General features: G+C 38.7%; 1 protein-coding gene across 1 annotated transcript in view; it reads right to left on the bottom strand.

Moving 5' to 3' along the window:
* Window positions 1-14,161, bottom strand: part of fstl4 (follistatin-like 4) — a 206,017-nt gene that overhangs the window by 128,969 nt on the left and 62,887 nt on the right. The window contains exon 3 of the mRNA XM_078266348.1: window positions 4,596-4,838. Coding sequence (XP_078122474.1) covers window positions 4,596-4,838 — 243 coding nt within the window. The remainder of the gene's footprint in view (window positions 1-4,595; window positions 4,839-14,161) is intronic.

Here is a 14,161-nt window from a genome sequence, read left to right as displayed (position 1 = left end):
AACAGAACAAAGAGCCCCATCCAGAGGATTAGAATCATCCTTTTCACCATATATGCAATCATTCCCCTGTCTGTCACAAACCAGAAATCCATTTCCAAACACTTAGGGCCTTTCCCAAATCCTAATTCTGTACCTCCTCGGCTCCTCCGGCTTGTGACACAGAAATCGATGTCAGTGCTCCATCTTGAAGGGCGTCCCAATTCCTAAAATGCATCTCGTGGAGAGAGCATTGAGGAGCAAGAGGCTTGCCGGAGAAGCTATAATCGAAGATACACTGATGTATCCTCTGCGGAAGTCTATTCACCCGTGACATACAAACAAAGATTTATTTAAGTAGGTTGTTAGGAGAAACGCTTGAGAAAAAAACAGCGTAATTGCATTATTATTATGATTTTTATTATTTCAGAAGCTAAAGGTTTAGTTTCCTATGTCAAGTTTATAACTACAGTTAGTTTTGCTCCTTACATCGCTTAAATTTGCTGCAGTGTCATTACCGCACGCATGGAAACATTTACAATTACTTAAAGCAGCCTTTCTATACATGATTTAAAAAGCAACATACAGGGACTGGTGAGGAAGTGAAATGACCATGCAGGCCTCTAAATCAGAAAAATAATAATTAATTCAGGTGGGTGGAAGGTTGATGATTTTAAGCATACACATGGATTCGGACAAAGAGCCGAATCACGCATCACTAATATATATATATATATATATCTTATAGAAAAAAGTTTAAAAAAAAAAAGTAATAAAAAAAAAAAAAATCAAATAAAAAAAAAAATTAAGTAGAGCTGCCCTCTCTCCTTTAAAAAAAAGTAAACTTTGAAGGATGGTATTGTGCAGCCTTGAGGCAGCAACAAGATGTTCTAAGTCAGATGTCCTAAGTTAGCTGGTGGTGGAACAGTGACAGAGAAGGGTGATTGTGATTATGTGGCGACCCGTTTAAAGCTTTATGAATAAACAAAACCTTAAATCAACTCTGTACGTGGGAGCCAGTGAAGGAGGGTCAGCACAAAACAGATTCCTCTTTTTTTTGCCAAAGTGAAGAGTTTTGGACTAGCACACAGTGAATCACAATAATCCAGATAAAATTAGACGAAAGCCTGCATAAGTACATTCCAAATTTCAGACTGTGACTTTGACCATCGCCCTGAGCCGAAGGAAATTGGTTTTAACAGCAGAGCTTTTAGGTTTATCACATTTGAAAGCAAAATTCCCCCCCAAAAAAACCTAAAACATTTGCCACGTGGCTTAGTGCATCGCTGTGGGGACCAAAGTTATCCATTTACGTCAGGATCTTGTTCTCAGTCTGCGTAAAAATGGGCCCTGAAATATATAATAAAAAATAAAATAAAAAACAGAAGAAACAAAGTAACAAAATGAATCAATGTGTTCAAAAAGAGGGGAAAATTTAGTTTAATCTGCTCTTTACTCAATTTGCGCCATAGAAACACCACACTGCAAGAGAACAACAATACACCACTCAGTGAGTAATACTAGTAAGTAAGTAATACTGAGTAAGGCAGGCTTTAATCATTTCCCAATTTTACACACACACACACACACACACACACACACAGTGACATCTGACTGATTTCCAACATTTTCTATCTGCAGCTGGTTTGCATTCAGTTTAAGCCTAATGTGCTGACTGAACATCCCTAATGTGGATTAGCTATGCATGGTGGTGTCTGCCAGGAATCCTTACCTCCCTAACGTGATATGACTAAAAGTGCTGCGATGTTTGTGTGTGTGAGTGCGTGTCTTTGCACTGCGTTGACATGAAACCATGCACTCTAAATAACTATAGCCTTACTTACCATTTTAAGATCCACACTGTGAGGGATTATGAAAGACGCGTAATACTAGTCTGACCTGGAAAACTAAATTTAAAAAGGAGGAGATGCCAACAGGTATACTGTACATATGCATGCAGTAATTGAAAGTGACTTGATTAGATGTTTGTGCATGTGTGAATAAAACTAGTAAGTAAGCCTTACCTAGACCGGTTACCTTTAAATAGAAGTCATGATAAAGGGACTGGACTGTTTGTTGGATAAGAATGTTGACTGTTCATGCTGAGAGTGCACTTTTGCTAATGAGTGATAGCCAAGGATGGAAGATTCTAATGATTTACTATAGAGAACTAGTGATCCACAGTAACCCAGTGGTAATTTGTGAGTGCCAGGATGTAGTTAAAGTAAAGGGCAGGAGTGTCTCAAAAGTTAGGCGTGTATGTGTTGTGGACATACTATATGAATGTATATGCACACATGAATGTATATACATGTAAATGTGTTTGCATTAGCACTGTATACAAATATGGTTAATGACACAGGATACTGTGTCTTTCGGGATTCGGGATTAAATATCAGCATGAAAATCCTGTTAATGACGTCTGTACACACTGATCTAACATTGTTTACCTTCTCAATGAAAACACACCATTAAAATTCCACAATTAGATTGGCCATTAAATCAACTTTAAGGCTGCCACTATAAATGATTTAGATGCTCAGTGTTTGTGATTAGGACCAACTGCCAAGTAAGTGTGCTGACTTTAATTGAAAGGAGCGTGATTACAGCAGCAGAGCACACAGAGGCGGTGAATATAGCACATGATAAAAATGCATACTGTCTGAGTGCCAATGTCAGTGCTTGGGTAAGGTTCCAGACAAACTTGACCCTGATCCACAGCCTGCAATGCCAAAATACAAATTACTTCATTCTTTCATATCGACTGAATCGGTGGCTGACAGACACAGCATGATTTCCACAGTGATTGATGCTTGTGAGAAGAGCTTGACAGATGGCAACATGTTACAAAACAATAGCTTTGTTAGTTTGTCTGTACAACCCTATTTCTGTTTCAACATCAAACTATAGTCAAAGTCCCACTGCAGCCTTTAAATGTATGCCTCACTGGTATCAGAACATCACTTGAGGGCGCTCACAGAAAGCATCAAAAGTGTATAACCTATACCACACTCAGTGATGCAGTCAGACATCAAAGACAACTGCCCCTGTACAGCATCGCTGTGTTCCTGTGTTATAGCAGCAGTTGCTCTGCAAAAAAGTGAAAATTTTAACAACCTAAATGAGCTCTTAACGCTCAGATACCTAAAATTTTTACAGTTCATCGTCCGTCTGGTTTTATTTTCTAAAAAAGCTTGTAAAACATCAACCCTGTTGTCTACAGTCAATTTATGAACATCATTGTTTTCAGGAAAAACTGGGCTATTAGAATATCTGTGCTGCAGTGAGGTCACTTGAATGTAAAAAAAGGTTTTATGACCTGACAAATAAATAAATAAATAAATAAAACGGAACATGAATCTCACAGATATGTACTGATATCACACACATATCAATAAAGGCTAAGCCAATCTCCTCTCTAAATCAGTTCCCATGTGTATTAGGAGTCACACTGTGAAGAAATAAACATAACTTATACAGTTGACAAAATATATAATTTTTTTCAAAAAAAGTCCAGACGCTTCTGCTCTCATGACATTCACTTATGCCAATAATCAAATAATAATGTCATATTTATTGAACTCATACACACAGCAATGTTCTAAAACAGTTCTCCTATATATTTGGAGTCATGCAGTGCAAAAATAAACATAATGAACATTATAACTCATGTAAATAGGACAAACTATTTACAATTCTTCAAAAAAGGCCCAAATGTGTACCACATCTCAAAACATTATTCTCTGTAGAACGGTAATAGACTGGAGTGACCTATCTTGCCACTCTATAGCCTTTGTTCTCGCTCGGATTCGCTGGAGTGATCCATCTTTCCACTCCATAAACTCTTTGTATGACAGACCTGCCTTCCCATTGGTTGAAAGACATCAATACAATCTCGCAAAGCATCATGGGATATTCAAAATGGCAGCTAGCATCGAGCTAGCGGCAAAAATGACGTAAAATTGATAAATTACGGACATCAAGTGGATAAATCTTGGATATAAGCGTTTGGATGTATTGCTGAACAACTCCGAAAAGAGGCACAACTTCCAGGCTGGATTGAAAACCTTCTGTAAAGGCTACAAAGACACCAAAGACCCCCCCGTGATGGCTAACTCCTTAGCTTTTAGTAGGTAAGTGGCTAAATTAAACCGTTATCAAATTATCTAAATATTAATCAGAGGTGCCGTTTCGTACGGTACCGTATCGTGTACGATCCCTTAGGGTATCGTTTTGTTTGTTTTTTAGAAAAGAAAACTGTTCCAGAGGCGTGTAATGGTTTCACTAGATATCAGTCCATGTCACATTTTATGTAATTAAATAAATATGTATGTTTTTAATCATTTGAAATAAAGATTTCATTTATTCATCTCAAATTAAAACATCATCTTAAATTACATTAATTTTTTTCATGAAAAAGCTGGAGTTATTTCATATCAAGATACTGGTATCAAATAAATAAGGAAAAGTAAATTAATTTCTATGATTTTTTCAACTAATTGGATTAAAACTTTAAACATGCTGTCACTGGAACTTTACATATTTTGAACAAAATCTTTTTCACAGTGTGTAGCAGCCCGCTGCAGTGTCAGTGTATCAGTGTAACAGTCAAGCTGTACCTTTGAAGAAGCAGTCCTTGCTGTGTACCACATAGATCCGTCTTCTCTCCAGGCAGGCGGTGCGGTAAACTTCGCAGTGGTTCTCGTAGAACCTGCCGTCTGAGCCACAAACTGGCACAAAGGAGGGCCGGCATTTTTCCTGGCAAACACACTCAGCACGGCCAGTTTCTGCCATCAGCACACACTGTCGACCACGTCCACAGTAAGTCCTACGACAGGGACCTCCGTCTGGATCAGAAAGGGCTGGAAGAGTGAGAGAGAAAAGGGTTTATTTAGGAAAGGCACACAAGTAAATAAGCAAGTTAGTTTATAGAATCTTATGACAAAAAAAACATTCTATATCCACAATGTTTTACTTGTCTTTATTACTCCCCGATACAGAGTTACAATGGCAGGTATAAGGTAGAGATCAGCCGAAGTTGCAAAATGTAAAGAATAAATAGAACTGTCTCATCAGCACAGATCACAAATTTTGCACAGAGACAGACAAAAGTACTTTGCCCTTGCTGATGCATATCTAGCAGATTTACCCTATATGAAAATAAAAAAAATACCCTAAACTGAAAGTAAATGATAAAACTGAACAGCAACCAGCTAGCACTCTTTGCCACTATCATTCCTGAAAGCCACAATGAAAAATACATAAAAGGAGCACATGGAGTTGGCAGTGAAATCTTTCAAAAATTGGAGTTGTATCCCTGCTGCATGGCTACATAGGCCTACAGGTACGACTCTGCAACCACTTTGTTAGGTCTCCAGTGCCCCACATCAGCATCTAATGATTTATTTAGTTTTGAGTGTAAAATGTTCTAAATAAATAACAAAATGTTACATACCAGCTGGTCAACCAAAAAACGTTTTGCAGCAGCAGGACCTAAAACTTAAATTAGGACCTTGACAGGAAGAATGAAATGTTGAATATCAATATTATCCCACTATGATAGCATCAAGGGGCAATTCTAAATGTTCAAATTATGTTATGTCATCATAAAAAAAAAAAACTGTGATCCAGTAAGGAGGACCACTTCTTCCTGTAGAAGTACTTAAATATTATATCTGACAATAAATCCAATGCAAGTATCAAAATCGTATTTCCAGATAAATATCTCCTGGTTTATGGAAAATCAAGGATTCCATCATTCTGAACACATTCTGCATTAGATATGCAAGTACAATAGAACAAAAGAAAACATAAATTACAACAGAGTAACAAGACATATTGTAAGTAATAGTATGCACCAGAAATAGCAAAAAGCGTAAACTCAAGCCAAACACCTCCAGTCCTGATCACAGTTAGTAGACAGTGCTAACAAGGAAAAACCTTTTTTTGAAATGAAACCTATCTTCCTAAAAATGAAACCAGCCAGGTGTCCTTATTAACACCTCTCAGCACTTATTCACACATACATGTATACAAACACAAAATGATATGCATACCTGAGTGTGTAGGTGCACTCAAAATGCAAGTACAGCTTACACCTTCTGCCTTACTTACTCTAGCCTCACACACTCACACACGCACACACACACACATACACACTTAACAACCACTGTGCTTGTGCGAGCTCCTGCCCTACAGATGCACAAATGCACACGCCAGCATCCCATCATCACCACTCACTGCCTAGGACACTTCACTTCTTTCCCGATTTAATCTAATTGCACTTAAAGCAAGTCAAAAAGCTGCTGATCAAGCCAGACGCTCTACCTCGGATTGATCTTTCCTGACTCCATGGGCCTGACCGGGACCCCCCTCTCTTGTTGTGATCTGACAGTTGGATTCATGGTTCCCATGCACCTTGAGGTTATCGCAGTAAAAACTACATGCTCAAACAGGTACAAGCAGGGCATCTGGTGCCTCTCAAACCAAGCTGTCAATGGTAATAAATTAGAAATAAACATTAAGTTGAAAACCTTCCCCAAGTTTACTCATATGAACGTGAGAAATCTCAATTAATATTAACAAACAAACAAACAACTCCTACGCAGGCACCCTCATAGTGCTGATTTCATTGGTAGAGGAGCAACTTCAGTTCAGAGTTTATTTGATTAGAGATTAAAGATGTATATTTATGAAGAAGTATTTATGATTTCGATTTAAAATCGAAATCGACCGAAATTAAGTCACAATCTCGAACTTCAAATTAAAAAATGGAATCGTTGATGCTGCCACGCCCCCATGTCACGTCCAGTCGGCTTCCCAAGCGGCCAAGCCCACATGTCACAAAAAAAAAATCGAAAAAAAATTGAAATAATTTCAATAGATCCTCGCAACCGTTCTCTTCAAGATCCCTAGCAAAACCCACAAACAAAAAAGAACAGTCAGGTTCCCTGGGGGACACCAAAAACCAACATAGTGAAGCCTCTTGCTTTTAATTGATAATCTTTGATTGCCACCTTAGCTGAGTTACCTCCGGCTACGGCCAATACTCTGATGTCGCTGCGGAGACTGTACAGCCGTGAACGTGGGGTTGGGGTTTTCCGGTAGAATCACAGAGGAAGAAAGGAAGACGAGTAATCCGCTTAGAACGAGGCTAAAAAAAACGGGACCTTCGCCGAAGGCTGGCAAGCTACGGAGCCATTCATTGGATGGAATCAGCCTCTTCCACGTGAGTGTTAGTGCCATTTTAGTTTGCAATTGCCAGCATAATTATCAAGGCGGACTGGGGGTGTGTCTGTGACGCAGGACACGTGGGACCATAAAGCGGCAATCGCTACAAGTCGCAGTCAGTGTCCAATTCCGCCACGCTTGCGTCTGTGCCCCCTTCTGATGTAGAAATGGAGAAGGAGACAGGGTCACATGTTTAACTGTTCAGAAATAGTTTGTTAAGACACTTAATTGTTCAGAGAAGATTATGGACATGGCTGTTTTATTGTTTTTGTGTTTTTTGTTGTGAACTTGAATGTCATCTCCTGTGAAGAAGACTGCAGTTACAAAAGAGGAACTAGATGGCAGGTTAATTAATTATTGTTACATTATGTTGTTAATACATGTTTTAAATTTGACAATGTAGTGTGGTACATTGCAAACAAAGGTCAGATATTATATTGCATACAAGTCTAGTCTAAAAATGGCATAGCAACCTGTGCTTTAAAAAAAAAAAAGAAAAAAAAAAAGAATCGAGAATCGAACTGTGACCTTAGGATTGAAAATTTAATCGAAGATTTGGAGAATCGTGACACCCCTAATATTTATATCTGTAAATAAATACATTTTCAAATGCAAATTAATTAATTGTTAATGACTACTTAAGTCAATTGAGTTCTCACCTTCTTTAACCCCTGAACTTCCACACAACACTGCCTGTGCTGTTACAGAATATACAAATGTCAAAAAAGGATGACTTTTTTTTTAGGACTGAAGCCATTACAGGTCGGTGGCTGGGTGTTTATCTTTTAAAATGTACTGTTGTAAGATTACATTTAAAAATAAATTGGTGTAAAAGTAAATCTTGACCCCTAATTGACCCAGTTGAGTTTCATCTTATACAATTTCAAGCACCCCGTCTCCCCGTTTTTACCTTTGATGTTAGAAAGCTTTGTCATTTGCCATGGAAACAGGGGTAAATATAAAAAGGAGGTGACTGTTGGCTGCAGCACTGGGACAAACGAGACACCACATGAATAAACTCGAAGTCAAGGTAGAGGGAAAACACAAAAAATGTGAAAATGAAAGCATAATTATAACAGCCAAAGAAATAGACATGTAAAAGAAAATCTAAAGTTGCTGCTGGTAATATTACATTTCCATTATGGGACGCTGTGAAGGACGTTTTACTGTTACAAGAAAATGAATATACATCCAAAAGTGACTTGCTGGCCATTGTGTTGATGCTGTTTTGAGGTTGAGTTTGTTAAGATGCTGAGAAGGGGTCAGCTATACTATCCCTCTGCAGAATAATGCTAAAACCATATTGGCTTCACTTAAAAGAGCCCAGTCCAGGCTTTTATAATCAAAGTGCTGAAAACAGAAATTGAATTTGCCTGCATTATAATCATTTCTCAACTCTCAGCATATTCAATAAAAGAGGTAATGCACTGTTGTCGGAGAACAAATAACCCTAATTACATAAGGGTGATTCCAGGGCCGACGCACAGAGGCAAACAATCACACGCACAAAAGAACACACATTATTACACTAGCACCCTCCTACTCACTTTGAGATATCGGTTGCAGGCAAGCCTACACTCTTTTGTTCAGTCACTGTCTAATACACAAGATCTGAGCTTGCACACACAGGAACATTGTATATTGAACATTGATAATGTTCAGCAATTCCATCTATTCAGTCCATCTATCAATTAGTCAATCAACATAATGATTCATTGACAACGATTTCAATCATCGATCAACCGTTTAAGTCATTTATCAAGCAAAAACAATATAATAATTAAACAATTAAAGTTGTATTTTTTAACTGTTAGTCTGACAAGACAAGCAGTTTGAAGATGTAAGATGAGCATTTTCGCTATAGTTGTTGTCGTGGAAATTTTGTAATCCCACTCTGACAATGAGGAATGAGACCAACATCTCTCCATGCACTGAGCATTAAAAGTGTGACAATACTGTAAGAAATTATTGTTGTATTCCTCATTGTCAGAGTGGGATTACAAAATTGCCACATTATATACATTTTATAGACTAAATGTTAAATCAATTAAACTAATCAGTTGTTGCAGTGCTACACAGAAAAATAACACAAGCACAGGCCACAAGTACGTGTTGTCTAACCTGACCTGGTAGTATTGACTACTTCGTTATCATAATTAAGTATTAGGAACCTGCTAGAGGAAGATGTAGGGTTGTATGGTGTGCCAGGTAACTACCCCGAGGGGAGCATGCAGGGGAAGGAGGAGAAGTGGAGTAAGACAAGACTCAATTCCATTTTATCCAGTTTACTAATTGTTCTGTGTGTTTGGGCAAAGCATCTGTGGGAAATGCAAAATAGCCCGGCTCCCTTGCGACCTTGCTGTTCATGTCAAGGTCGGGGACGATTACAAGATGGTTTTTATTCTCCAAGCGTGGGAGATTAAACGCTTAGCAACAACTGTCCAGGAGCAGTTACCCCACTTGTGGCTGTACTTCCTTCTTTCTCTTGTTTTCCCCCTCCCTGCCTCTCCTTTCACTCCATCAACCCCCTCGCCCTTTCCCATTTTGCTCAGAGAAAAGAATACATGAACAGCAGCCATTCGAACAGAACAAACAATAGCGCATAAAAGTTCCATCTACAATACACAAGCTGCCTGACATTTAGTTAAGTCCTGCTGCTCCCGTTCATCCTTACTGTAAGTCCTTTGTCTTGTGTTCTCTAGGACCATGTTGGCTACAATTGTGGCTTGTTTAAGAGGCTAAACGTGTTGTTTGATAATCCTCCCTGTCTAAGCTGCAGGCCCAGTGCAGTCTTACAAGTTCAGACGCTCTGCGGTGCCAAGACAATGCCAGATTGACCATCCAGAGTCAAAGCTTTGCATCCTGTCACTCTAGTCCTTTTCCTTTTATTCTTTATTGGGTCCACTGTCTTTTTACCCCGTATTTAGCTGGGCATGTGTAAACTCTCTGTCTCTTTTCTCTCTTTGTCAAAACCCGTCTGGTGCTGAGCTCTGTTGGGCTTCAGGGAAACGGAGACCAAGTATTGTCCACTATAATCAGAGATTTCCAGGACGTTTTGCAAAAAACACTGTCAATAATTGCATGGCAACATAAGCGATTTGCAAAAGTGTAAAGACCATTTTGCCTTATCTTTCTAACATTTTTTCGACAGACAAAGATAAGTGCCCCATTCATTTTCTTGTATGCAAGCCTAAGTGGATTAGAGCATAACTGGAGGCACAGCATGACAGTCCGCCTCACTGACTGCCTTTTTCATTGGTTGGGAGAAGCTACAATCTTGTAGGTCTTGGTCCTGGCTGTATCATTGTGATGAACCCATTGGTAATTTAAAGGCTACAATCTGTCCACAATCACATATGCACTGTACAGCACACTTGCATAAAGAACACAGTGCACAGACACAGCCAGAGAAAAAGAGCGAGTCAATTTATGTCACTTCACTCTTGAAGCAACTTATGTCTAAACCCTTGCTCCATTTACAGCTAAGATATGCCGCAATATATTTATACCTGAGGCTAGACTCCCACGCTCTTTAAATCCCTTTAACATTTAATATATAAAAAAATATTTATTTTGTATTTAATCCATCTCCACAGACGGGGAGTTTATTGCTTTTGATACATTCTCCTCAGAGACAGAGGGACACTGCCGAGCTTCTTACTAATTAGACTGGAAGAACATTTTTGCCATGCTGTTGTGGGACTCTCTGCCTGCAGCACTACCACGTTATAAACCGCCCCATGGAAACACAGAAGCTGCATTCACAAACCTTTCAGGATATCAATGTGTGACATTTACAGAAGCGAAGAGTGGATATGTCTTGCCAGCAGACAGCTAGATGAAGTTCAACCCCAAAAGTGTCCTTGTGTTGTCTTTTCATTTCACTTGTGTGAACGCAGGACTGCTAGAAAGAACGACAAGACCTGACATACTTAGACTGCTTTTATCCTATACACCTTCAACAACTAATGTTAAAGGTCTCTTCAGCTAAGCCATCTACCGGTCTCTTAGACCCCATCCCAACGAGGCTACTTAAAGAAGCGTTACCTGTGGTTAACACTTCATTACTAGATATGATCAATATGTCTTTATTAACAGGTTATGTACCGCAGTCATTTAAAGTAGCTGTGATAAAACCTCTTCTGAAAAAACCCACCCTCGATCCTGAGGTCTTAGCCAACTATAGACCTATATCTAACCTTCCCTTTCTCTCCAAGATCCTTGAGAAGGTAGTCACTAATCAGTTATGTGATTTTCTACACAACAATAGTCTATTTGAGGACTTTCAGTCAGGATTTAGAATGCATCATAGCACAGAGACAGCACTGGTGAAAATTACTAACGACCTTCTAACTGCTTCAGAAAAAGGACTTCGTACTTGTCTTATTAGATCTTAGTGCTGCATTCAACACTATTGACCATACCATCCTGTTACAGAGATTGGAACATTTAGTTGCCATTAAAGAAATTGCACTAAGCTGGTTTAAGTCCTATTTCTCTGATCGATCTCAATTTGTTAATGTTAACGATAAATCCTCCAGGTATGCTAAAGTTAGCCATGGCGTTCCTCAAGGCTCAGTGCTTGGACCAATTCTATTCTCCTTATATATGCTTCCTCTAGGCAATATTATTAGCAAACACTCAATTAACTTTCACTGTTATGCGGATGACATCCAATTATACTTATCAATCAAGCCAGACGAAACCAGTCAGTTAGCTAAACTTCAAGCATGGATTAAAGATATAAAATCCTGGATGAAGCTACAATTTTTTGATGTTAAACTCAACCCAGCAAAACTGAAGTTATTGTGCTGGGTCCTAAACACCTCAGAACCTCATTATCCAAAGATGTAGTTACTCTGGATGGTATTTCCCTGGCCTCCAGCAATACTGTCAGAAATCTAGGAGTTATTTTTGATCAGGATATATCCTTCAACGCCCACTTAAAATAAACCTCAAGAACAGCCTTTTTTCATCTTCGTAACATTGCTAAAATTAGACACATCCTTTCTCAAAACGATGCTGAAAAACTAGTCCATGCATTTGTTACTTCCAGGCTGGACTACTGTAATTCCTTATTATCATCAGGTTGCCCAAATAAGTCCCGGCACCGTCAGACACCGCCTACCAAGAGCCTGGGTTTCTCCCTAAAAGGAAGTTTTTCTCACCACCTGAGGTTTCTTCCTAAAAAGAGTTTTTCCTCGCCACTGTCGCACTAAATGCTTGCTCTTGGGGAATTACTGGAATTGTTGGGTCTTTGCAAATTATAGAGTGTGGTCTAGACCTACTCTATCTGTAAAGTGTCCTGAGATAACTCTTGTTATGATTTGATACTATAAATAAAATTGAATTGAGTATAGATGTAAGTGTATGCATAGTGTGCATAAATGGAACACATGTGTTATGCAGCCAAAGAAAAGCTCTGTCACATCTGCTGATCCTTCAGATCATTCTATTTGCTCTAAAGCAGCTGTAGGTAATTAAATTCAGAGACGCGCCGTCAAACACTGTCTCCCCTGTGCCACGCAGTTGAACAAAGCACTTCTGACATGCACGCTGAGCTGGAATATCAATGGACAACAGCCCTCAGTGCGAGGTGAGATATGCTGTGGCACAGACACAGATAAGAACAAACTGTCCATTTTGCTGCATTGTACCCAAAATTATGTTACTTTCCTGAGCAAACAAACAGAATGGAAACTGGAACACAAATAAACAGAGATAAGATGTACTGCAGAGTTTATTTTTTGTTAGGGCTGGGTCATGTGGCCAAAATCTTTTATTACAATATTGGTCATTCCATATCTCGAGAACGATATATCAGGATATAGCATGTTTTCTGGTAATTCAATAAATAATTAAATAGTCTTGGTATAGTCTATTTTTATACTACTGTGTGGATGAAATACTTGACAAATGAGAAGTACTAATATGTTCTCATTTTATAAAGAACTTTGGTGCAAAATGAACATATCCTCTAAGGATCAGAACATAAAGCGACATCCAAATGACATAAATATTGCTCAGGGGTTAAAACAGATCAGACGCTGGTTTTACAACATTGTTTTAGAAACAATACAGAAAAGTATATACGATACATTATATTATATATTATATTTTCATATCGTTTTGATGATGTATCATCATTTTGCCCAGCACTTTAAAATGTTTAGACAGTAACTATTTAACACTGAATCCACTTTTTTGAGTTAGTAAATTACATGTACATTTACTCTACTACATTATCTATCGATATTGCAACAGAAGTTATATTCATCTTTCCGGAGAGAAATGAGTAATTCTGTCCACTTGACCTCAACAAAATCTGTGATGTAAATTGGGTCACTCTGCTCCAAAAACTACAAGGCAATGTCACATTTCCCCCCAAACCAGAAATGTCAGCCTCATGGTGGCGTTTGAGGAAAAGTCTTTGGATCGACAAAGTCATTAGGATTCCTCTGGGTACCATGAATGCCTATATAAAACTGAATGGTAATCCATCCAATTCTTGTTGATATTTCAGTCTGGACCAAAGGATAAACTGATAGACAAGACAGAAAGTAAACCTGACTTTGAAACTCCGCGTCTCTTCCTGACTCACTCTGGACACTAGAGACGACTACTGCAACACCACTACAAAAAGTAACTTTGGAAGATAATTACATTTAATATAAACTTTGTACCAGAGCCGTTTTTCTCTATTAAGTGCTGCAAATCGCCCATTACCTCCATGACCTCTGTCTTAATGGCAGGTTAGCCAGTACCTTGGTGATTGAATTGATGGACACTGAAGCCATTTAGTCAGCCCAAGTTTTGGTTTTACTGGTATGTGTATAAAGACAAATGTACTGTTAATGACTGGCATCTAGGCTTGGACATACTCAGTTCCTACAGCAAACTTAAGCCTACACAGACACTGCCACACACACACACACACACACACACACACACACTA

The sequence above is a fragment of the Sander vitreus genome, chromosome 13, assembly GCF_031162955.1.
Source record: "Sander vitreus isolate 19-12246 chromosome 13, sanVit1, whole genome shotgun sequence".
NCBI lineage: Eukaryota > Metazoa > Chordata > Actinopteri > Perciformes > Percidae > Sander > Sander vitreus.
This window is presented reverse-complemented; position numbering and strand designations above follow the sequence as displayed.